The 27,567-nt window shown below is 39.6% G+C and overlaps 1 protein-coding gene and 1 long non-coding RNA gene across 2 annotated transcripts in view; one reads left to right on the top strand and one right to left on the bottom strand.

The window, feature by feature from the left end:
- The window catches only part of LOC133617850 (uncharacterized), a 74,869-nt gene that overhangs the window by 30,750 nt on the left and 16,552 nt on the right, over positions 1-27,567 (bottom strand). The window lies entirely within an intron of this gene.
- On the top strand, positions 1,948-25,375 carry nrl (neural retina leucine zipper). Its single transcript, XM_061978600.2, has 5 exons — positions 1,948-2,054; positions 5,085-5,857; positions 5,936-6,217; positions 13,354-13,569; positions 23,095-25,375. Exons 2-5 carry the CDS (start codon positions 5,249-5,251, stop codon positions 23,254-23,256), a joined length of 1,269 nt encoding a protein of 422 aa, XP_061834584.1. The 5' UTR covers positions 1,948-2,054; positions 5,085-5,248; the 3' UTR covers positions 23,257-25,375.

Here is a 27,567-nt window from a genome sequence, read left to right as displayed (position 1 = left end):
TGGAAATCGGGAGAAATTCGGGAGAATGGTTGCCCCAGGAGATTTTCGGGAGGGGCACTGAAATTCGTGAGTCTCCCGGGAAAATCAGGAGGGTTGGCAAGTATGGTATAAGTGCCCAAGACATGGGTAACTTACACATCTGTGAAGGCACTATTAATGCTGAAAAGAAAATAATAGTGCTTACAGAGTACAAAGCAGAAGAATTATGAGAAATACTTTCAACCTTATTGAAAATAAGATATTCTTCATCTCAGTATGTTAATAATGACTGAATTAATTAATTACATATTACAAAACTGGTGTATACTAATTCATAGATGTTATTTTATTATATAAAAAGGTCAGTAAAGGATTCTATATATTTATAAACGCTTTGAAGTGGGAAAGGGGTAGGATTAAATAAACTTTGCTTCTTCCTACTCCTTTTCGGGCATGATGTAAAATGAAATGATATGAAATTGTGTGATGTATTATAATGTAAGTGTGTTCATGTTCGAAATAAACTAAAGAAAGAAAAAAAAAAAAGGTTACATACAGGTTTTGGAGCAACATATTTTGCCATCCAAGCAACATCATGGACGCCCCTGCTTATTTCAGCAAGACAATGCCAAGCCACGTTTTAAAACAGCGTGGCTTCATAGTAAAAGAGTGCGGGTACTAGACTGGCCTGCCTGTAGTCCAGACCTGTCTCCCATTGAAAATGTGTGGTGCATTATGAAGCCTAAAATACCACAACGGAGACCCCGGACTGTTGAACAACTTAAGCTGTACATCAAGCAAGAATGGGAAAGAATTCCACCTGAATATCTTAAAAAATTGGTCTCCTCAGTTCCCAAACGTTTACTGAGTGTTGTTAAAAGGAAAGGCCATGTAACACAGTGGTAAAAATGCCCCTGTGCCAACTTTTTGTCATGACTTGGTCCTGGGTGTTTGCTTTTCCGGGATGCAACGGAAAGTTGGCTCGGGCGAGACGGGAATGTAAGTACATTTTTTATTTAAACCCTATAAATACAAAACAAGGAAGTAAACAAAAGGCGCGCACAATGGCGGAGAACAAACTATGAAACCAAATACTTGCACAAAGGCAAAAACTATGAACAACAAAAAACACTAACTGTGGTAATAATAAACAAAGCTTACTTGGCATGGACAAAAAGGAGCAGCGTGAACGATGGACATGAAAAAAGAGTCAGAAATGTGCAGAGCATAAATGTGGGGATGTCACCAGAAAGACAAACTGAAAAACAATGAACTTAAATACTACAAACATGATTAACGAAAACAGGTGCGTGACTCAAAACGTGAAACAGGTGCGTGACGTGACAGGTGAAAACTAATGGGTTGCTATGGTGACAAACAAGAGTGCACAATGAGTCCAACCGTGGAACAGGTGAAACTAATGGGTAATCATGGAAACAAGACAAGGGAGTGAAAAGCCAGAAACTAAAGAGTCCAATAACTAAACAAAACATGACTAAGACAAAACATGATTACACAGACATGACACTTTTTTGCAATGTCTTGCTGCCATTAAACTCTAAGTTATTGATTATTTGCACGAAAACAATTAAGTTTCTCAGTTCGAACCTAAAATATCTTGTCTTTGCAGTCTACTCAATTGAATATAAGTTGAAAAGGGTTTGCAAATCATCGTATTCTGTTTTTATTTACCATTTACACAACGTGCCAACTTCACTGGTTTTGGGTTTTGTAGAATCGAATCGTGGCTAAAAGGAATCGTCGCACCCCTACTAGATAACTGGACAGAGGGAGTGAGAAAAACAGAGAGGGGGTGGGGGGGGCGCGCATGCCAGCGAACCATGTGAGTGGACATGGCCGGGCGGCATGGTAGAGTTGCGGAGGGGGGGTGTGGGGGGGTGTATTGTTGCAAACGGGGATTTGCAGCAGTGGAGAAAGAAAGCAAGGGGGCAGTGGCACTCAGTGACACTCACACACTCCTCTTGTCAGTCACACAGTCAGTGCGTCCAATATTTGTGTGTGTGTTTGTGTGTGTGATGTTGACAAGCCCTCATCCTTCATCTCTATGACTGACGGTAAGTTCATACTTTTTTTTTTTGCCTATACGTGTGTGTGTGTCTCATTTTGTGGGTGATTCTGGTCCAGAGTCAGACCGAGGCCTCTGTGGTTCACATCACTTGTTTGCTTCCTGTCAGCGTCCGGCCGCAGGGGTCCGACTAATGAAGCACACTGCAGAGGCACGGGTCAAAGCTGCATTTTTTTTTTTTTTTAATTACATGTTCATTTTGATCACAACGATTATATTTGAAAGCCGGTAATTAGCAATGGAACAACGTTCCTCCTACGCGGATTGGAAACCTTTTAGATTGTTGGAACTTCTGCCGTAAAAGGTGTTTCCCAAGTATTTCCAACACAGGTTTGAGGAGATGTGTGTTTAGTGTATGTTTGCAAATTAAATAGTTTACACCTCTAGACGTGTGGTTGGGTTCTGGTTGAAAGTGTGGACTCTGGATTAGTCTGACGGTAATTGGATTTGGCGGCTGAGACTTGTGAATCTTTGTGTCAAAAATGAATAAACGCTTTGAGATATCCTTCACATATAGAAATATCAACAATGGGATGATCCATTTGTGTGACTTGTGTTAATATTAAATATGATGGAAGGTACAAGCGGTAGAAAATGGATGGATGTTTTCATTCAATCAACACATTTAAAAATGAGTTATTCTCTTTTTTTGACTATGACTATAAAAGACATTAGTGGCGCCCTTTAAGGTTTGTGGTCAAAATGCTGTTAAAAACATACAGAACATAACCTCAATTTTAAAAATCATTTCTAAACAATGTTTTTCAACCAATCTTGCTCACATTTTACACACCTGCGCTGCTCAGTCTCCTAAACATACTTGCCAACCCTCCCGGATTTTCCGGGAGACTCCCGAAATTCAGCGCCTCTCCCGAAAACCTCCCGGGACAAATTTTCTCCCGAAAAACTCCCGAAATTCAGGCGGACCTGAGTGACGTGTCGACAGCCTGTTTTCACGTCCGCTTTCCCACAGTATAAACAGCATGCCTGCCCAATCACGTTATAACTGTAGAATGATCGAGGGCGAGTTCTTGGTTTCTTATGTGGGTTTATTGTTAGGCAGTTTCATTAACGTCCTCCCAGCACGGCAACAACAGCAGTCACGTTTTCGTCTACCGTAAAGCAGTTTGTCTGCCGTAAACGGCAATGTTGTGACACTCTTAAACAGGACAATACTGCCATCTACTGTACATGCATATGTGACAATAACATCTAGGGCTTTTAGAGAGTGCAGTGCACAACTGCGCACACAACAAGGAGACGAAGCAGAATGCATCATCAGAGAGGGTGTTCAGCATGGTTAGAAAAATAGTGACAGAGAATAGAACAAGGATGGACAATTCAATCCTTAACTCAACAATGAGTAGATGATTGTTATGTGTGTGTATATGTGTAAATAAATGAACACTGAAATTCAAGTATTTCTCTTATTTATTTATATATATATTATATATATATATATATATATATATATATATATACATATATAAATAATTTTAAAAAAAACATATATATATATATATATATATATATATATATATAATAAAATTATATATATATATATATATATATATATATATAATAAAATTATATATATATATATATATATATATATATATATATATATATGAAATACTTGACTCCTCCCCTCTTAACCACGCCCCCCACCCGAAATCGGAGGTCTCAAGGTTGGCAAGTATGGGTATGTACCAAGTACCCCAAAGTTGCGGCGAGTGTTTTGTTTGAAAAGCTGTTTGAAAAACTTCAGGTTTAATTTGTCCGAAAAACAATAATGCAGGCATCACAGTAGGGGTGCGTGTTTTAGCAAAGTTTCACCCTTCTGCGTGCAGCGGTTCAGGAGTAGAGGTGTTATCTTACAAATACAGTAAATGATGATATAACCCCTGCATATGTGGATTAAAGGGGATGAAATTGTATTATTTTCTTCTTTTTTTGTGCATATTCTAAATATATTGGTTAGTTGGTATGGCTAGGATTTGTTTACTTGTATTATTATCCTAAATATTACATTATGCGCCTCATTTTTTTTGATATTGCATTTACATTGTAAATTATGAAAACAAGTCATAAAAACAAAAACATATACCGTATTTTTCAGACTATAAGTCGCAGTTTTTTTCATAGTTTGGCCGGGCTCCAGTGCGACTTATAGGTTTTTTTCCTTCTTTATTATGCATTTTCGGCAGGTGCGACTTACACTCCGGTGCGACTTATACTCCGAAAAATACGGTAATTATTAATAATTGCGGTAACACTTTAGTATGGGGAACATTCTAAGTAACAAAGACTTAATTTACAGTTATTTTGACACTAAGGGAACATATAAGGGTTAGGGTTACTAATAAGCAATAATTCTGAGGTTATTGAGGGAAGACTCTTACTTAATGGCTTACTGGTTATACAATAAGGCCATGCAGAATAAGGCATTAATAAGTACTTAATAATGACTAATTAAGAGCCAATATGTTACTTATGTGCATGTTAATAAGAAACTAATTAATGGTGAATATATTCCCCATACTAAAGGGTTACCATAATTGCATAAAATATAAATTAATAAAAATAAATGATTATTATTTTTTAAATGCTTCATCTATGGTCAGGTCTGAGTTTGCTGACAAGATTTGACAAGGTTAAGGTGAAAAATATTACACATTATTACCGTATTTTTCGGAGTATAAGTCGCACCGGAGTATAAGTCGCACCTGCCGAAAATGCATAATAAAGAAGGAAAAAAACATATAAGTCGCACTGGAGCCCGGCCAAACTATGAAAAAAACTGCGACTTATAGTCCGAAAAATACGGTACACTAATCTCCTTCCAGTGTTAAGTATGTGAGATCTGTTATGAATAATGCATGAATGCTGTTGATAGTATTGGTAAAAAAGCTACCAAACTACATTTAATTGTTGTACAACAATGCCAATTAAGGTCTCCATTCTATTCCACAATGCGTGCACTTATCGTGCCATTCTCCGCCTTGCTTCTCCACTGCAGGACTAGAAAGACAGACAAAAGGACAGAAGGAAGCCCAGTTTGAAAAAGAGGAAGCCCCCTAAGTCAGTCTACTTCCTGTCAACCCCTCCGCTGCTGTCTATGAGCCGCTCTGAGGCGCTGTGTTGGATTTCCCGGCGTTCCTGACAGCATCAGCGGAAGACACCATGTCCTCGCCTTCCCTCCCCATGGCGTCCCTCCCTCCGAGCCCGCTGGCCATGGAGTACCTCAACGACTTTGATCTCCTCAAGTTCGAGGTGAAACCCGACACGCCCCCGCTCTCTGCTCAGTGCACGTACCCCAAATCTGGCCTGCCCCACGACCCATCCAGCTCGCCGTACGCCGGCCATCCTCCCCAGGACTCCAGTTTGAGCTCCAGCCCTTACAACTCGCTGCCGCCCTCACCGACACTCAGCGACGCCCAACCGCCGCCTTCGGGCTCGTCCTCCCTCTCTTCTTCGTCCTCCTCCATGTCCTTCCCGCTGTCCATGTCCAACAGCTTCACGTCGGGCGTCAGTTCCGGCTCCCAGGGGAACGGAGACGGCAGCCCGGCCCACGGCGGGCCTCAGGGCCCCACCCCGGCCTCGCTGGAGGACCTCATCTGGTTTGCGGCGCTGCAGCAACAGTTTGGAGGGGAGGTCACGGGGCCCGCCACGCTTCTGGGCGCACTCGGGGGTAGTGGCGACAGAGAGAGGGCGCCGGTCAACGGCTTCCTGGGCTGTGAGGACGCTGTGGAGGCTTTGCTGAACTCGGCTGCGGCCGCCGTCACCTCACAGGTACCTCTTGTCTCCACAGTCCATCACTCGCCATCTGTCATGCGGTCATCTTTAGCGTCCATCTCTCCATCCACTCAGTTTCCAGGTCTTTCTCAGAGTTCCAGCAGCAACATGGGAGACTCGGGAAGCGACAGCGGTGCCGACGTGTCCTGCGCCAAGGGGACAGACGTGGGCCACCGCCCGCTCGTCTTCCTGTCCTCAAACACTCCTTTGCTGCCCAACGGCACCGCCGCGTCGGCAGCCTACCAGCAGCCCCTAAGCCCTCAGGGCCGCCTCGTCCCCCTCCCGCATCACCACCATCATCAGCACCACCTTCACCACTCCATGCATGGCGGCCATCACCATCATCATCACCCACAAGTCAGTCAGGTGTTAAACTGTAAATAACTAGGACTGTCTTTCCGCCTTAAGGTCTGATCTGCATTAACGTGTCATATTGCACTAAATATAGGTAACTAAAGGTGTCAAGGGTGTAGGAACCCAAACCCCAGTGCTCCTAAATCACATGTCTCAAACGCCAAATCATATAACGTGGTGATTTGGCGTTATATCATTTAATGTCGCCCGCATTTTCATTCAATGTGGTCTAATATGCCATTTAATGTGGTCAAACACAATTTAATGTGGTCTAACACGTCATTTGATGTAATGTGGTTTAACACGTCATTTAATGTGGTCCAACACGTCATTTGATGTGGTTTAACACGTCATTTAATGTGGTCTAACACGTCATTTAACGTGGTCTAACACGTCATTTAACGTGGTCTAACACGTCATTTAACGTGGTCTAACACGTCATTTAACGTGGTCAAACACGTCATTTAATGTGGTCAAACACGTCATTTAATGTGGTCAAACACGTCATTTAATGTGGTCAAACACGTCATTTAATGTGGTCAAACACGTCATTTAATGTAATGTGGTTTAACATGTCATTTAATGTGGTCTAACACGTCCTTTAATGTGGTTTAACACGTTTAATGTGGTCTAACACGTCCTTTAACGTGGTTCAACACGTCATTTAATGTGGTCTAACACGTCATTTGATGTGGTCCAACACGTCATTTGATGTGGTCCAACACGTCATTTGATTTGGTCCAACACGTCATTTGATGTGGTCCAACACGTCATTTGATGTGGTCCAACACGTCATTTGATGTGGTCCAACACGTCATTTGATGTGGTCCAACACGTCATTTGATGTGGTCCAACACGTCATTTGATTCGGTCCAACACGTCATTTGATGTGGTCCAACACGTCATTTGATGTGGTCCAACACGTCATTTGATGTGGTCCAACACGTCATTTGATGTGGTCCAACACGTCATTTGATGTGGTCCAACACGTCATTTGATGTGGTCCAACACGTTATTTGATGTGGTCCAACACGTCATTTGATGTGGTCCAACACGTCATTTGATGTGGTCCAACACGTCATTTGATGTGGTCCAACACGTCATTTGATGTGGTCCAACACGTCATTTGATGTGGTTTAACACATTTAATGTGGTCTAACACGTCCTTTAACGTGGTTCAACACGTCATTTAATGTGGTCTAACACGTCATTTGATGTGGTCCAACACGTCATTTGATGTGGTCCAACACGTCATTTGATTTGGTCCAACACGTCATTTGATGTGGTCCAACACGTCATTTGATGTGGTCCAACACGTCATTTGATGTGGTCCAACACGTCATTTGATGTGGTCCAACACGTCATTTGATGTGGTCCAACACGTCATTTGATTCGGTCCAACACGTCATTTGATGTGGTCCAACACGTCATTTGATGTGGTCCAACACGTCATTTGATGTGGTCCAACACGTCATTTGATGTGGTCCAACACGTCATTTGATGTGGTCCAACACGTCATTTGATGTGGTCCAACACGTTATTTGATGTGGTCCAACACGTCATTTGATGTGGTCCAACACGTCATTTGATGTGGTCCAACACGTCATTTGATGTGGTCCAACACGTCATTTGATGTGGTCCAACACGTCATTTGATGTGGTTTAACACATTTAATGTGGTCTAACACGTCCTTTAACGTGGTTCAACACGTCATTTAATGTGGTCTAACACGTCATTTGATGTGGTCCAACACGTCATTTGATGTGGTCCAACACGTCATTTAAGGTGGTCCAACACGTCATTTAAGGTGGTCCAACACGTCATTTAAGGTGGTCTAACACGTCATTTAATGTGGCCCAACACGTCATTTAAGGTGGCCCAACACGTCATTTATTGTGGCCCAACACATCATGTGGCCCAACACGTCATTTAAGGTGGACCAACACATCATTTAAGGTGGTTTAACACGTTTAATGTGGTCTAACACGTCATTTGATGTAATGTGGTTTAACACGTCATTTAATGTGGTTTAACACGTTTAATGTGGTCTAACACGTCATTTGATGTAATGTGGTTTAACACGTCATTTATTGTGGTCTAACACGTCCTTTAACGTGGTCTGACACGTCATTTAATGTGGTCTAACACATCATTTAATATAGCCCAACACGTCATTTAACGTGGTCTAACACATCATTTAATGTAGCCCAAAACGTCATTTAACGTAGCCCAACACGTCATTTAATGTGGCCCAACACGTCATTTAATGTGGCCCAACATGTCATTTAAAGTGGCCCAACACGTCATTTAATGTGGCCCAACACGTCATTTAATTTGGCCCAACACATCATTTAATGTGGCCCAACACGTCATTTATTGTGGCCCAACACATCATTTATTGTGGTCCAACACATCATTAAAGGTGGTCCAACACATCATTTATTGTGGTCCAACACATCATTTAAGGTGGTCCAACACATCATTTAAGGTGGTCCAACACATCATTTAAGGTGGTCCAACACATCATTTAAGGTGGTCCAACACATCATTTAATGTGGTCCAACACATCATTTAAGGTGGTCCAACACATCATTTAAAGTGGTCCAACACATCATTTAAAGTGGTCCAACACATCATTTAAGGTGGTCCAACACATCATTTATTGTGGTCCAACACATCATTTAAGGTGGTCCAACACATCATTTAAGGTGGTCCAACACATCATTTAAGGTGGTCCAACACATCATTTAAGGTGGTCCAACACATCATTTAAGGTGGTCCAACACATCATTTAAGGTGGTCCAACACATCATTTAAGGTGGTCCAACACATCATTTAAGGTGGTCCAACACATCATTTAAGGTGGTCCAACACATCATTTATTGTGGTCCAACACATCATTTATTGTGGTCCAACACATTTATTGTGGTCCAACACATCATTTAAGGTGGTCCAACACATCATTTAAGGTGGTCCAACACATCATTCAAGGTGGTCCAACACATCATTCAAGGTGGTCCAACACATCATTCAAGGTGGTCCAACACATCATTCAAGGTGGTCCAACACATCATTCAAGGTGGTCCAACACATCATTCAAGGTGGTCCAACACATCATTCAAGGTGGTCCAACACATCATTCAAGGTGGTCCAACACATCATTTAATGTGGTCCAACACATCATTTAATGTGGTCCAACACATCATTTAATGTGGTCCAACACATCATTTAATGTGGTCCAACACATCATTCAAGGTGGTCAAACACATCATTCAAGGTGGTCCAACACATCATTCAAGGTGGTCCAACACATCATTCAAGGTGGTCCAACACATCATTCAAGGTGGTCCAACACATCATTTAAGGTGGTCCAACACATCATTTAAGGTGGTCCAACACATCATTCAAGGTGGTCCAACACATCATTCAAGGTGGTCCAACACATCATTCAAGGTGGTCCAACACATCATTCAAGGTGGTCCAACACATCATTTATTGTGGTCCAACACATCATTCAAGGTGGTCAAACACATCATTCAAGGTGGTCCAACACATCATTCAAGGTGGTCCAACACATCATTCAAGGTGGTCCAACACATCATTCAAGGTGGTCCAACACATCATTCAAGGTGGTCCAACACATCATTCAAGGTGGTCCAACACATCATTCAAGGTGGTCCAACACATCATTCAAGGTGGTCCAACACATCATTCAAGGTGGTCCAACACATCATTTAAGGTGGTCCAACACATCATTTAAGGTGGTCCAACACATCATTTAATGTGGTCCAACACATCATTTAAGGTGGTCCAACACATCATTTAAAGTGGTCCAACACATCATTTAAAGTGGTCCAACACATCATTTAAGGTGGTCCAACACATCATTTATTGTGGTCCAACACATCATTTAAGGTGGTCCAACACATCATTTAAGGTGGTCCAACACATCATTTAAGGTGGTCCAACACATCATTTAAGGTGGTCCAACACATCATTTAAGGTGGTCCAACACATCATTTAAGGTGGTCCAACACATCATTTAACGTGGTCCAACACATCATTTAATGTGGTCCAACACATCATTTATTGTGGTTCGCCAAATCATTTGTGGTCCAACACATTTATTGTGGTCCGCCAAATCATTTAATGTGGTCCAACACATCATTTAAGGTTGTCCAACACATCATTTATTGTGGTCCAACACATCATTTATTGTGGTCCAACACATCATTTATTGTGGTGCAACACATCATTTATTGTGGTCCGCCAAATCATTTAACGTGGTCCAACACATCATTTAATGTGGTCCAACACATCATTTATTGTGGTCCAACACATCATTTAAGGTGGTCCAACACATCATTTAATGTGGTTTAACACATTTATTGTGGTCCAACACATCATTTAATGTGGTCCAACACATCATTTAATGTGGTCCAACACATCATTTATTGTCGTCCAACACATCATTTAATGTGGTTTAACACATAATTTATTGTGGTCCAACACATAATTTATTGTGGTCCAACACATCATTTAAAGTGGTCCAACACATCATTTAATGTGGTCCAACACATCATTTAACGTGGTCCAACACATCATTTAACGTGGTCCAACACATCATTTAACGTGGTCCAACACATCATTTAATGTGGTCCAACACATCATTTAATGTGGTCCAACACATCATTTATTGTGGTCCAACACATCATTTATTGTGGTCCAACACATCATTTAACGTGGTCCAACACATTTAATGTGGTCCAACACATCATTTAATGTGGTCCAACACATCATTTAATGTGGTCCAACACATCATTTAATGTGGTCCAACACATCATTTAATGTGGTCCAACACATCATTTAATGTGGTCCAACACATCATTTAATGTGGTCTAACTCAGTGGTCCCCAACCACCGGGCCGCGGCACTGGTCCGTGGATCGATTGGTACCGGGCCGCACAAGAAATTAAAAAATATATATATATATATATATATACACACATACATACAGGTAAAAGCCAGTAAATTAGAATATTTTGAAAAACTTGATTTATTTCAGTAATTGCATTCAAAAGGTGTAACTTGTACATTATATTTATTCATTGCACACAGACTGATGCATTCAAATGTTTATTTCATTTAATTTTGATGATTTGAAGTGGCAACAAATGAAAATCCAAAATTCCGTGTGTCACAAAATTAGAATATTACTTAAGGCTAATAGAAAAAAGGGATTTTTAGAAATGTTGGCCAACTGAAAAGTATGAAAATGAAAAATATGAGCATGTACATACTCAATACTTGGTTGGAGCTCCTTTTGCCTCAATTACTGCGTTAATGCGGCGTGGCATGGAGTCGATGAGTTTCTGGCACTGCTCAGGTGTTATGAGAGCCCAGGTTGCTCTGATAGTGGCCTTCAACTCTTCTGCATTTTTGGGTCTGGCATTCTGCATCTTCCTTTTCACAATACCCCACAGATTTTCTATGGGGCTAAGGTCAGGGGAGTTGGCGGGCCAATTTAGAACAGAAATACCATGGTCCGTAAACCAGGCACGGGTAGATTTTGCGCTGTGTGCAAGCGCCAAGTCCTGTTGGAACTTGAAATCTCCATCTCCATAGAGCAGGTCAGCAGCAGGAAGCATGAAGTGCTCTAAAACTTGCTGGTAGACGGCTGCGTTGACCCTGGATCTCAGGAAACAGAGTGGACCGACACCAGCAGATGACATGGCACCCCAAACCATCACCCAACCATGCAAATTTTGCATTTCCTTTGGAAATCGAGGTCCCAGAGTCTGGAGGAAGACAGGAGAGGCACAGGATCCACGTTGCCTGAAGTCTAGTGTAAAGTTTCCACCATCAGTGATGGTTTGGGGTGCCATGTCATCTGCTGGTGTCGGTCCACTCTGTTTCCTGAGATCCAGGGTCAACGCAGTTTTTCAAAATATTCTAATTTACTGGCTTTTACCTGTATATGTATATATATATATATATATATATATATATATATTTTTTTTTTTTTTTTTTTTTTTTAATTAAATCAACATAAAAAACAAGATACACTTACAATTAGTGCACCAACCCAAAAAACCTCCCTCCCCCGTTTACACTCATTCGCACAAAAGAGTTGTTTCTTTCTGTTATTAATATTCTGGTTCCTACATTATATATCAATATATATCAACACAGTCTGCAGGGATACAGTCCGTAAGCACACATGATTGTATTTTTTATGACAAAAAAAAAAAAGAAATGCCATACCAGTTACAAAAAGGTTGGTGACCTCTGCTCTAACACATAATTTATTGTGGTCCGCCACATCTAATGTGGTCTAACAAATCATTTAACGTGGTCTAACAAATAATTTATTGTGGCCCACCACATCATTTAAGGTGGTCCAACATCAATTAACGTGGTCTAACACAATAGATGCCACATATCCCATACAGGAGCACCTACTGTAAATGTTAGCAACATTAGTATCGATACGGGAGTAACAGTAATAACATTACACTCACATTTTGGCAGCCAGGTTAGCCTATTAACTGAAGAAAAACAGCGATCTCACAAAGAGCTCCAAACTTTGTTTCAAGATGTGTCGCGAAGCCTTTTGAGAATTTTTTTTTTTTTTTTTACACTCTGGTTCTCGGGAGACTTATAGAACATCTCCAAAAGGTCACTTTTTGCATAAGAGGGGACCTTTAACTTTAATACCAGCCATGCACTTGACTGTGTTTTCACGAGGAAAATGTGGCAATGACAGCCTGATTGGTTGATGTTAATGATGCAAAATAAAATGTGGACAGTCATAGAATGCTCTGGAGTGCGTGCATGTAGCAACGTTCAGGTATTACATTTCAGAGTCGTTGTTGATCGGGATGTCTGCTTGGATCTGGGAGCTCTAAATGGAGCGCAGTGTGAGCTTATAATCATATCTGCTATTATTGCCTTGCGTAATCCCGATAACTGTCAGCCACACTTAGTCAGATTATACGACAGATTATGGACAGTAACGTCCCCCCGACAACCCACGATGACTCTGTTTTGCTGGCTTTCGTCTAAATATATGCAATGTGAATCATCTCTAGCGTGCCTAGCACTGAATAAACACCGATATGCTCTCCATCTGTTCACAGTGCGGCGCGAACGAGCGCTTCTCCGACGAGCAGCTGGTGAGCCTGTCGGTCCGCGAGCTCAACCGCCACCTGCGGGGCGTCAGCAAAGACGAGGTGGTGCGCCTGAAGCAGAAGCGACGCACCCTCAAGAACCGCGGCTACGCCCAGTCCTGCCGTTACAAGCGCTTACAGCATCGCCACGCACTTGAGTCGGAGAAGCACGTGCTAAGTCAACAGGTAGTGAGATGGCGACCAGTCACTATTTTTGTAGGATTTTCTACTATTATTGTAATTCAAGTTGCAATATTGTGTGGGTTGAGTTAACATTTTTGTTTTTTAATTTGGTGAAAATGATAAACCCAAAACAATGGCTGACCAAAACCTATTTTGTACGAATTCCAACTGACTTTCCATATCCATATCCTAACTTAACCTTAATCAATCAATCAATCAATGTGGAACAAGTTCCCTTGTGGATCAATAAAGTTAGTCTAAATCCAAGTCTAATCAAAAGTATATTAACCTAACTTAACCTTATTCAAGGTGCCTAATTTTTTTGTAGAAATTCTTACAAAATTTTACATATCCTAACCAAAGGTGCTTAACTTTTTTGTGCACAAATTCCTACAAAATTTCTAGTTCCATATCCTAAGTCAACCCTAAACAATGGTTCTTAACTTTTTTTGCACAAATTTCTACTAACTTTTTAGTTCCATATCCTAACTCAACCCTAACCAATGGTGCTTAACTTGATTTGTACAAATTCTTACTAAATTTCTAGTTCCATGTCCTAACTCAACCCTAACCAAAGGTGCTTAACTTTTTTGTGCACAAATTCCTACAAAATTTCTAGTTCCATATCCTAAGTCAACCCTAAACAATGGTTCTTAACTATTTTTGCACAAATTTCTACTAACTTTTTAGTTCCATATCCTAACTCAACCCTAACCAATGGTGCTTAACTTGATTTGTACAAATTCTTACTAAATTTCTAGTTCCATGTCCTAACTCAACCCTAACCAATGGTGCTTAACTTGATTTGTACACATTTTTACCAAATTCCTAGTTCCATAACCTAACTCAACCCTAACCAATGGTTTTTAACTATTTTTGTACAAGTTTCTACTAAATTTCTAGTTCCATATCCTAACGCAACCCTAACTAATGGTTTTTAACTTTTTTTTGCACAAATTTCTACTAACTTTCTAGTTCCATATCCTAACTCAACCCTAACCAATGGTTCTTAACTTTTTTTGTACAAGTTTCTACTAAATTTCTAGTTCCATATCCTAACTCAACCCTAACCAATGGTTCTTAACTTTATTTGTACAAATTTCTACTAACTTTCTAGTTCCATATCCTAACTCAACCCTAACCAATGGTTCTTAACTTTTTTTGTACAAGTTTCTACTAAATTTCTAGTTCCATATCCTAACTCAACCCTAACCAATGGTTCTTAACTTTATTTGTACAAGTTTCTACTAAATTTCTAGTTCCATATCCTAACTCAACCCTAGCCAATGGTTCTTAACTTGATTTGTACAAGTTGTACTAAATTTCTAGTTCCATATCCTAACTCAACCCTAACCAATGGTTCTTAACTTTTTTTGCAAAAATTTCTACTAACTTTTTAGTTCCATATCCTAACTCAACCCTAACCAATGGTTCTTAACTTTTTTTGTACAAGGTTTTACTAAATTTCTAGTTCCATATCCTAACTCAACCCTAACCAATGGTTCTTAACTTTTTTTGTACAAGTTTCTACTAAATTTCTAATTCCATATCCTAACTCAACCCTAAAGTATGGTTCTTAACTTTTTTTGTACAAGCTTCTACAAAATTTCTAGTTCCATATCCTAACGCAACCCTAACCAATGGTTTTTAACTTAATTTGTACAAATTCTTACTAAATTCCTAGTTCCATATCCTAACTCAACCCTAACCAATGGTTCTTAACTTTTTTTGTACAAGTTTCTACAAAATTTGTAGTTCCATATCCTAACTCAACCCTAACTAATGGCTCTTAACTTTTTTTGTACAAGTTTCTACTAAATTTCTAGTTCCATATCCTAACTAATGGTGCTTAACTTTTTTTGTACAAATTTCTAGTTTCACATCCTAACTCAACCCTAACCAATGGTGCTTAACTTGATTTGTACAAATTCTTACTAAATGTCTAGTTCCATATCCTAACGCAACCCTAACCAATGGTTCTTAACTTTTTTTGTACAAGTTTCTACTAAATTTCTAGTTCCATATCCTAACTCACCCTAACCAATGGTTCTTACCTTTTTTTGTACAACTTTCTACTAAATTTCTAGTTCCATATCCTAACTCAACCCTAAAGAATGGTTCATAACTTTTTTTGTACAAGTTTCTACAAAATTTCTAGTTCCATATCCTAACGCAACCCTAACCCATGGTTTTTAACTTGATTTGTACAATTTCTTACTAAATTCCTAGTTCCATATCTTAACTCAACCCTAACCAATGGTTCTTAACTTGATTTGTACAAATTCTTACAAAATATCTAGTTCCATATCCTAACTCAACCCTAACCAATGATTCTTAACTTTTTTTGTACAAGTTTCCAAAAAATTTCTAGTTCCATATCCTAACTCACCCTAACCAATGGTTCTTACCTTTTTTTGTACAACTTTCTACTAAATTTCTAGTTCCATATCCTAACTCAACCCTAAAGAATGGTTCATAACTTTTTTTGTACAAGTTTCTACAAAATTTCTAGTTCCATATCCTAACGCAACCCTAACCAATGGTTCTTAACTTGATTTGTACAAATTCTTACAAAATGTCTAGTTCCATATCCTAACTCAACCCTAACCAATGGTTCTTAACTTTTTTTGTACAAGTTTCCAAAAAATTTCTAGTTCCATATCCTAACTCACCCTAACCAATGGTTCTTACCTTTTTTTGTACAACTTTCTACTAAATTTCTAGTTCCATATCCTAACTCAACCCTAAAGAATGGTTCATAACTTTTTTTGTACAAGTTTCTACAAAATTTCTAGTTCCATATCCTAACGCAACCCTAACCCATGGTTTTTAACTTGATTTGTACAAATTCGTACTAAATTTCTAGTTCCATATCCTAACTCAACCCTAACCAATGGTGCTTAACTTGTTTTGTACAAATTCTTACTAAATGTCTAGTTCCATATCCTAACTCAACCCTAACCAATAGTTCTTAACTTTTTTTGTACAAGTTTCTACTAAATTTCTAGTTCCACATCCTAACTCAACCCTAACCAATGGTGCTTAACTTGATTTGTACAAATTCTTACTAAATGTCTAGTTCCATATCCTAACTCAACCCTAACCAATGGCTCTTAACTTTTTTTGTACAAGTTTCTACTCAATTTCTAGTTCCATATCCTAACGCAACCCTAACTAATGGTGCTTAACTTTTTTTGTACACATTTCTACAAATTTCTAGTTTCACATCCTAACTCAACCCTAACCAATGGTGCTTAACTTGATTTGTACAAATTCTTACTAAATGTCTAGTTCCATATCCTAACTCAACCCTAACCAATAGTTCTTAACTTTTTTTGTACAAGTTTCTACAAAATTTCTAGTTCCATATCCAAAAGCAACCCTAACCAATGGTTCTTAACTTTTTTTGTACAAGTTTCTACTAAATTTCTAGTTCCATATCCTAACTCAACCCTAACCAATGGTTCTTAACTTTTTGCACAAACTTCTAACTTTCTAGATCCATATCCTAACGCAACCCTAACCAATGGTGCTTAACTTGATTTGTACTAATTCTTACTAAATTTCTAATTCCATATCCTAACTCAACTCTAACCAATGGTTAACTTTTTTTGTACAAGTTTCTACTAAATTTTTAGTTCCATATCCTAACAACCCTAACCAATGGTGCTTAACTTTTTTTGTACAAATTCCTAATTAATTCCTAATTCCATATCCTAACTTATCCACCAATGGTGCTAAACTTTAACTTTTTTTGTACAAATGTCTACTAAATTTCCATACCATAATCTAACTTAACACATAATCAAAGGGACTTAAAGTTTTTGTACAAATTCCAACTAAAATTTTACATATCCTAACTCGGGGGTTAGGATATGTAAGCGGTGTTAAACTAATTTCCCCTCAACGGGCCTCTTGTAACTGTGAAACCATACACAGTAGGAAGATGATTCATATGGCCCCATTTGTCACGGTTTACCTGACACATGAAACGGGATGAATTGGGGGGGTGCACTACCCACTTCAGCCGCCAAACGGCAGTTGAATATCTTAAAATGTTTTTTGTGGCAATTCCAACTTTGACTACAGCGTCACTCTACTGAGTGGCACTTTCCATCATTTCCAGCAGACCGCATTGCAAAATTATTAAACCCCAACCTTCCTCTCACGTGAGATTCACACTTAGGAATGGGGCCATATGAATCCTTTCCCTAATGTAAATGTAAATTCGCCACATTATATCATTACACAATTTCCCCTTCCATTAGATTACAATCATATTTTATGCCAACAAAACTGGTTTCTAATCATAATTCAAGCGGACAAGCATGTATTAAAGTTAAGCTATTTTAGAATTAATTTCAAGAAGGGTTGCAATGACAGAGAAAATGCCTGGAATAGCTTGTTGCATCGCATAACACTGAGTCAAGAATAACAGCAGTTCAATTGCTACAATCTTTTTGTGTCAAAACAAACACATTTAGCAAAAATGACACATTTCCAGGTTTTTGCGAACCACATTATATGATTTAGCGGCCCAGGTGTGACTTTGAGTTTGACACCTGTGTCCTAACCTAATTTAACCTTAATCAAACGTTGCAGTCCAGCTGCGATCGATTGAATGCCCTTGAGATTACAATGAATAAGAACATCCATAGACACCATTTACAATATTTTGTGGGTGGAGTTTATTTTTTAGTTTTTTTAATCATGTTGTGAAAAGGAAAACCCTAACCAAAACGTTACCTGAAATGTTTTTAAACCAAGGTGTTTAACTTATTTTGTACAAATTCCTACTGAATTTCCATATCCATATCCAAACTTAACCTTAATCAAAAGTGTTAAACTTTTTTTGCACAAATTCCTACAAAATGTCCATACCTTAACCTAACTTAACCCTAATCATAAGGCGCTTAGCTGTTTTTTGTACACATTCTACTAAATTTGACATTATCTCAGCCTAACCTAACCAATTCCTACTAAATGTATATATCCTAACTTAACCCTAATAAATAAAATGTGCTCAAGTTTTTTTTTAATAAAAAACTATTAAATTTATATATTGTAACTTCATCCTAATCAAAGGTGCTTAAGTGGTTTATTAAAAATCTTTCGGAGTATAAGTCACTTCGGGGTATAAGTCGCACCGGCCGAAAATGCATAATAAAGAAGGAAAAAAACATATAAGTCGCACTGGAGTATAAGTCGCATTTTTGAGGGACATTTATTTGATAAAACCCAACACCTAGAATAGACATTTGAAAGGCAATTTAAAATAAATAAAGAATAGTGAACAACAGGCTGAATAAGTGTACGTTATATGAGGCATAAATAACCAACTGGTATGTTAACGTAACATATTATGGTAAGAGTCATTCAAATAACTATAACATATAGAACATGCTATACGTTTACCAAACAATCTGTCACTCCTAATCACTAAATCCCATGAAATCTTATACGTCTAGTCTCTTACGTGAATGAGCTAAATAATATTTGATATTTTACAGTGATGTGTTAATAATTTCACACATAAGTCGCTCCTGAGTAAGTCGCACCCCCGGCCAAACTATGAAAAAACCTGCGTCTTATAGTCCGAAAAATACGGTAAATATATATATCCTAACTTAACCCTAATCAAAGGCGCTTAAGTTTGTTTTTTAAACACAACTACATTTCTATACTGTAGCTGCTCTCAACGGTGCAAAGTAGTCCAACCCATAACACTTTCTGGAAATGACCAAAAAAAAAAAGTTACACAAATGTTTGTCTTACTTTTTTTGTTTTTCGGTTCATAATACGAATGAATTAAGTCCTTGGGACGCGTAGCCATTATTTTGTGTTACATTGCCTTGACTCCGATTGGATTTTCGTGTTCTCGGCGAACAACATACTGTACCTTTTTGCTCTGTCCATAAGAAACTGACAGAGAAACATATATAGTACGAATAAAATACTAAACAGATACTAATAAATAGTGGCGGGCCGTGCGTTCCCCACCTAGGCCTTCAGTGATGTCCGACTTCAATGATCACCTTTCAAAATACCATCATTTATGTCACCGAATGACCATTGCCGGAGAAATACTATACAGGAACACATTTACGCACTACTGTTCATTGAAGCACCTCAACAGTGTACAAAACAGGCTTTTTTTCTGGCGCATTTAAAAAATCAATAAACCCGCATCAGCAATTAAAACATATCTTATGTGTCAAATTTCAAATTAAAATTGCAAAAAACATTGAACGTGACATTTTATATTTGAACTCACAATTTGCAGAACCCATTCGGCGCCGTATAAGCCAGTGGTACTGCTTGGAGTCGGTTGATTCGAGTGGAAATGGCGGGCATCTCCCCATTTCATCGCCGGGACAGCTGAGCTAGCTTCCAGGGTTTGCCGACTTTGTCTCACAAGATGTAGTTTCTCTTTGAATATCCTTCTTGAAAATGGCCTTGCAATCATATATCTGCCACCTAATCAACGTGCGAGTATCGGTATGGCTACGGCGCAGCACTTCCTGCTTCCTGCTGAATTGCTAACTCGTGATTGGATACTCACTTTGGAATGACAAGTGAGTATTCAATCACAGTCTCGTTAACATCAGGCTACCTAGACAGGCTACTGTCAACAACTTGTGATCTGATTGGCTATCGCAACTGTCTATCAACTGTATGTGTTCTCAAATGAATCCGCTAACGGTCCAGGTGAGTATCCAATCACAGGACGCATAAATGTCACGTTCAACGTGAGCCCAGCTAGAAGGCCTTACTGACAACAACTCCTGATCTGATTGGCTATCGCAATTATCTGTCAACTGTATGTGTCCGTTCACGCACAAACGCCCGCATTGTGCAGACTTCGTACAGCATGGCAACATAAGCTAGCTGAATTCTGATTGGATACAAACTCTAACCTAAAAACAACAGCACTAAAAGGCGCATAATATGACATTAAAAAATAGTTTTATATTTAATTATGATCATGATTTCTGGTTAGCAGAGACGGCACACCACTGCTAATAATATTGGCTTACAAAAAATTTAACAATAATAGAAAGTGAATCAAATACTGTATTATATTAACACAGCACGGGTTTAAAAGGTTAAAGGTCACATATGGTTGTTTTTTTTTACAATATTGAAATTTTGTCAGCCAAAAATCTAACCTTAAGACTAGAGATGTCCGATAATATCAGACTGCCGATATTACCGGCCGATAAATGCTTTAAAATGTAATATCGGAAATTATCGGTTTCAAAATGATCGGTATCGGTGTCAAAAAGTAAAATGTATGACTTTTTCAAACGCCGCTGTGTACACGGACGTAGGGAGTAGTACAGAGCACCAATAAACCTTAAAGGCACTGCCTTTGCATGTTGGCCCAATCACATAATATCTACGGCTTTTCACACACATAAGTGAATGCAAGTCATACTTGGTCAACAGCCATACAGCTCACACTGAGGGTGGCCGTATAAACAACTTTAACACTGTTACAAATATGCGCCACACTGTGAACCCACACCAAACAAGAATGACAAACACATTTCGGGAGAACATCCGCACCGTAACACAACAGAACAAATACCCAGAACCCCTTGCAGCACTAACTATTCCATGACGCTACAATATACACCCCCCCCCCCCCCCACACACACACACACATCAACCTCCTCATACTCTCTCAGGGAGAGCATGTCCCAAATTCCAAGCTGCTGTTTTGAGGCATGTTCAAAAAAATAATGCACTTTGTGACTTCAATAATAAATATGGCAGTGCCGTGTTGGCATTTTTTTTTTCCCATAACTTGAGTTGATTTATTTTGGAAAACCTTGTTACATTGTTTAATGCATCCAGTGGGGCATCACAACAAAATTAGGCATAATAACGTGTTAATTCCACGACTGTATATATCGGTATCGGTTCTCGGAATCGGTAATTAAGAGTTGGACAATATTGGAATATCGGCAAAAAAGCCATTATCGGACATCTCTACTTGAGACGGTTTAAAAGTAATTTTTAGTAAGTCGTTTTATGTGTATGTTGCTTTAATGCAAATGCCGCTGTCCACACGTCCCATTCAACAACGTAACATTATGGACTGCCAGCTATGTTAGCCACAATGCTAACATTACACTTGCAAAAAAACAACATTGTGCTCGGATAACCTTTTTGCCAAAGAAAATCAAAGGATCAAACTTACAGTTCCCATGTCTGTAGCTGAATGAGAGCTAGTTAGCTGCATTTTAGGATGTATAGCGAAGCCTGTTTTCTCCTCAAGATGTCATAAAAAGCACGCAAGTCGAGAGCCTCTTTTCTTAAAGGGGAACATTATCACCAGACCTATGTAAGCGTCAATATATACCTTGATGTTGCAGAAAAAAGACCATATATTTTTTTAACCGATTTCCGAACTCTAAATGGGTGAATTTTGGCGAATTAAACGCCTTTCTATTATTTGCTCTCTCGTGACGTCACATCGGGAAGCAATCCGCCATTTTCTCAAACACCGATTCAAATCAGCTCTGTTATTTTCCGTTTTTTCGACTGTTTTCCGTACCTTGGAGACATCATGCCTCGTCGGTGTGTTGTCGGAGGGTATAACAACACGAACAGGGACAGATTCAAGTTGCACCAGTGGCCCAAAGATGCGAAAGTGGCAAGAAATTGGACGTTTGTTCTGCACACTTTACCGACGAAAGCTATGCTACAACAGAGATGGCAAGAATGTGTGGATATCCTGCGACACTCAAAGCAGATACATTTCCAACGATAAAGTCAAAGAAATCTGCCGCCAGACCCCCAGGAAAAGAGAGCGGATGAGGGTATGTCTACAGAATATATTAATTGATGAAAACTGGGCTGTCTGCACTCTCAAAGTGCATGTTGTTGCCAAATGTATTTCATATGCTGTAAACCTAGTTCATAGTTGTTAGTTTCCTTTAATGCCAAACAAACACATACCAATCGTTGGTTAGAAGGCGATCGCCGAATTCATCCTCGCTTTCTCCCGTGTCGCTGGCTGTCGTGTCGTTTTCGCTTGCATGCGGTTCAAACCGATATGGCTCAATAGCTTCAGTTACTTCTTCAATTTCGTTTTCGCTACCTGCCTCCACACTACAACCATCCGTTTCAATACATGCGTAATCTGTTGAATCGCTTAAGCCGCTGAAATCCGAGTCTGAATCCGAGCTAATGTCGCTATACATTGCTGTTCTATCCGCCATGTTTGTTTGTATCGGCATCACTGTGTGACGTCACAGGAAAATGGACGGGTGTATATAACGATGGTTAAAATCAGGCACTTTGAAGCTTTTTTTTTTTTAGGGATATTGCGTGATGGGTAAAATTTTGAAAAAAACTTCGAAAAATAAAATAAGCCACTGAGAACTGATTTTTAATGGTTTTAACCCTTCTGAAATTGTGATAATGTTCCACTTTAAAATGTGCATGGTGACAGATTTTGGTGCTCATTCACCTCAACACATCCGTCGATGCCAACAAATGTTTCTTTCCCATCCCCAGCTGGAACAGCTACAGTGTGAGCTGACTCGGGTGCTGAGGGAGCGAGACGCCTACAAGGCCCGGTACGAGAAGCTCCTTGGCAACAACAACCTTGGCGCCGGGGAGGCCCCGATCGGCCGCGGCGGCAGCCCGCCTTCGCCGTCGCCCGACTTCTTCCTCTGAGTGCAGAGAAGATGGGATAGGAGGGAAACGAACTGTTGGTTTTAGTTGGGTTGAACTCATCTCTAGGCTGCTTTTTGGACTACACTGTGAATGATCGTTGAACTTGCTCGGATGGGAAGACACCTTTTGTGAGCAAAAGTCTTGGGACACATCTCTTAAGCAAACAGGGGTTCACAGTAATAATTCACTTTAGTAGGGTTGGGCGATATAGACGATACAAATGAGATCATTTTGGCCGATGATAGGTTTTAACATATCGTGATGATGCATATTGACGACACATTCTAGCTGTGTTACGCAAATTCGACAGCGACAATGTAGCATTCTTGCTAGGCTGCTAGAGGCTAACGTCTCTCCACAGTGCAAAGCCACTTCTAAGTCAGTAATACAAATAAACTAAGTTTCTTACGACGAGGAGTAGCTAAACGTGCTACACTAGACACCGCAGGAAGATATGCTAACATTTAAGCTTGAGCTCTTGAATGTAAACATTGGTGGGCGGATGGATACAAATAGACAGTAACGATCAGTCAATCAATGTTTATTTATATAGCCCTAAATCACAAGTGTCTCAAAGGGCTGCACAAGCCACAACGACATCCTCGGTACAGAGCCCACATAAAGGCAAGGAAAAACTCACCCCAGTGCGACGTCGATGTGAATGACTATGAGAAACCTTGGAGAGGACCGCATATGTGGGTAACCCCCCCCCTCTAGGGGAGACCGAATGCAATGGATGTCGAGTGGGTCTGACATAATATTGTGAGAGAAAATCGACAACATTCTTCTTGGGACCATTTTTCAACCTGAGGTAGTTCCAAAAAAGAAGCTTCAGATATGAGTACAAGATCAGTATATGGCCAATACTACAAGGGTTATATTGATATTTATTATTGTCAAATAAATAGTTGTTTTTGTTATTATTTACAAACTCAGGAAATAGGTTCCCTGACACAGGAGGACTTTAAGAGATCAAAAACTAAGGATTTAAATCAGAGCCAATAGTAGGAAACAATGACAATAATTAATATTATTCAAATCACTATCCTGTGTTTTTGTCTGATTATAATTGTGATAAAAAATTTAATCATTCAATAATCTTGTCAATTTTAAGTATCTGTAAACCCACATTTGTAGTATCAGCCAAAACGAATGTAATGTATCAGAGCAACAGTAAATTAACAAGTAGATTAATAATACAGCTGGAAATGATGCAATATGTTACCACATATGTAACCAGCTTTGAAATGGCTCTACAGTAACAAGGGAATTCATATGGCCCCATTCGTCGCGGTTTACCTGACACATGAAACGTGACAAAATGGGCTTTAGCCGCCAGACGGCAGTAGACTGTTGAATATCTTAACATGCGTTTTGTGGCAATTCCAACTTTGACCACAGCGTCAGTTGCTACGTAAAAGGGACGATTTCCATCATTTTCATCATACTGCATTGCAAAATAATGTACACCTCCTTTTCCTCTCACGTGAGATCCACCCAGGAATGGGGCCATATGAATCGCTTCCCTACTGTATCATAATTGATATACCAAATAATACATTGTGATGTATATATCGTCGTATCGCCCATCCCTACACCTTAGAACAGGGGTCGGCAACCTTTACCAGTCAAAGAGCCATTTTGACCAGTTTCACAAATCAAAGAAATCAATGGGAGCCACAAAATTCTTTTGAAATTTAAAATGAAATGACACTGCATACAAAGTTGTTGTTTTTTTGCTTTGTGCTATGTATAAACCAAGGGTTTCGAGTTTGGTATGAATGGCGCTTGACAGCGTCATACTTGTCAACCTCCCAATTTTACCAGCATATTACGAAATTCAGGGCAACTATTCTCTCCAACGTACCGTGATGGAACAGTATTTAGCGCCCTCTACATCCAGTGTGCCGGCCCAGCCAAACGTGGTATGGAACTTCTGCTTGCTCACGTAAGTGACAGCAAGGCATAGTTGCTCAACAACCACACAGGTTACACGGACGGTGGCGGTATAAACTTTAACACTCTTACTAATAATGCGCCACACTGTGAACCCACACCAAACAAGAATGACAAACACATTTCGGGAGAACATCTGCACCATAACACAACATAAACACAACAGAACAAATACCCAGAATCCCATGCAGCCCTGACTCTTCCGGGCTACATTATACACCCCTGCTACCAAACCCCACCCACATCAACCGACGCACGGAGGGGGTTTTGGGGGGGCGGGGGGATGTGTGGTAGCAGGGGTGTATAATGTAGCCCGGAAGAGTCAGGGCTGCATGGGATTCTGGGTATTTGTTCTGTTGTGTTTATGTTGTGTCCAAATGTCAGTGTAACCTGTGTGGCTGTTGACCAAGTATGCCTTGCTGTCACTTACGTGTGTAAGTAGAAAATGCATACAACAAAAGGCTGGGCTGGCACGCTGTTTGTACAGATTGTAGAGGGTGCTGAATGCTGTACCATCATGGCATGCCCTTATTATTATTGTTAGGGTGAAAATCGAAGAAAATTAATCCCGGGAGTTTTCTGCGAGAGGCACTGAAATCCGGAAATCTCCCGGGAAAATTGGGAGGGTCGGCAAGTATGCAGCTGAGCCGCATCAGAGTGATCAAAGAGCCGGAGCCGCGGGTTGCCGACCCCTGCCTTAGAAAGACATTTTGGAGAATTGTCCATAACATTCTTCTGGATAAATGGGCGGAAATTCACCCACAAAGCTTTAAATTTTCTTACATATCTCAACACTTTTTCCCGTAGAGCGGTATATGAAATGTTTTTTATCTTGCAATAACACTGCTCAGCATTTTATCTATGCAACCTTCTCTTTGTGATACGCCTGCAATATAATACAATATAGTCTCTAAAGGCTGAGGCTGGGGAAATGTAGTTGTTATTTTTTTTAAATACTGTACAAGAGGCTGCAGAGATGTGATTAGAGCAGTGGTTTGGTCGACACATTAATATATATATATAAATATATACTGTACACGGTTGTTTGCCAGCTAATATTTCACAGTTGCCTACCTAAGTGTAAACAGCTCACCGGGACTTGTCATTTCTTTTGTAAGATGAATCACGGCACGTTGAAGAATGTACAAGGTTGATGGCCAATCTTCCATTACAATGGGACAATTGTGCTTGCTTTTTTTTTTATGCAAAAACAACACCAAAGTATGTGTTTTGAGCAAGTGGGGTGAGTTCTGCTGTTTGCTTGTGGGTTTTAATATACAACGAGCTGCTAGTTGAGGTGTGCTGTAATCTAAAGGCGAGGGGAACCCCATCACAGCAGAGTGTGCTTTGTGTGCTGGAGTCTACTTCTAAGCTAGAATGTGGCACTGCTGTGGGCTACATCATCATCATCATCATTATAATAATAATAATAATAATAATAATAATAATAATAATGAGCAACATTGCAGGGAAATGATCAATTCATGGAGACATCCCTCCTAATTGTCCCATGAAGGCTTTACCAGAGTTTATGCATTAGAGCTATTTATTTTTGTTTTGGGTGTATTTATTCATTTATTTATTCAGTAATATTTATTTATCTGCAACAATTCTAATTCACTCATTTCTATCCCATTAGAGTGCATTTGACAAGTTTTTTTTTTTTTGTGGTAATATTATCATTAAAAAAAAATAAAAAACGATGGCCATTAGGGAGGGTTCCCGCTCCTACTGTAGTGTGGTTTCACATGAAATAAACTTGACAGACTTTACCATAGTTTGACTCAGTGGCATTTTTAAGTGAATGAAAATTACTGACTCCTTACCCCGTGTTGTAGGAAAAAAAAGTATACATATAAAAATATACTTAATATAAAAAGTATAAATGGCAAAAGCCATTTATCAACACCCAGAAATGCTGCCGGCTTCGCTGGGCCCGAGCTCATTTAAGATGGACTGATGCAAAGTGGAAAAGTGTTCTGTGGTCTGACGAGTCCACATTTCAAATTGTTTTTGAAAACAATTTGCCTAAAACAATGTGGATTGTTATAGGCGCAAAGTTCAAAAGCCAGCATATGTAATGGTATGGGGGTGTATAAGTGTCCAAGGCATGGGTAACTTACTGCCACAAGTATTTGGTTGAAGTGCCATCCCATTCCTAACCCATAGGGTTCATTCAATATGATGTCGGTCCACATTTTGCAGCTATTACAGCTTCAACTCTTCTGGGAAGGCTGTCCACAAGGATGCGGAATGTGTTTATAGGAATTTCCGACCGTTCTTCCAAAAGCGCATTGGTGAGGACACACACTGATGTTGGTTGAGAAGGCCTGTCTCACAGTCTCCGTTGTAATT

Source organism: Nerophis lumbriciformis, linkage group LG18, assembly GCF_033978685.3.
Source record: "Nerophis lumbriciformis linkage group LG18, RoL_Nlum_v2.1, whole genome shotgun sequence".
Classification (NCBI taxonomy): domain Eukaryota; kingdom Metazoa; phylum Chordata; class Actinopteri; order Syngnathiformes; family Syngnathidae; genus Nerophis; species Nerophis lumbriciformis.
Note: the sequence above shows the minus strand (reverse complement) of the source record. Positions and strands in the feature narration are given on the sequence as shown.

Bases quoted from the DNA above. Each gene is read 5' to 3' on its own strand.
- nrl (XM_061978600.2), top strand. From the start codon at position 5,249: ATGTCCTCGCCTTCCCTCCCCATGGCGTCCCTCCCTCCGAGCCCGCTG. The intron at 6,218-13,353 runs GTCAGTCAGGTG...ATCTGTTCACAG, and splicing joins ACCATCATCATCACCCACAA to TGCGGCGCGAACGAGCGCTT. The intron at 13,570-23,094 runs GTAGTGAGATGG...TCCCATCCCCAG, and splicing joins AGCACGTGCTAAGTCAACAG to CTGGAACAGCTACAGTGTGA.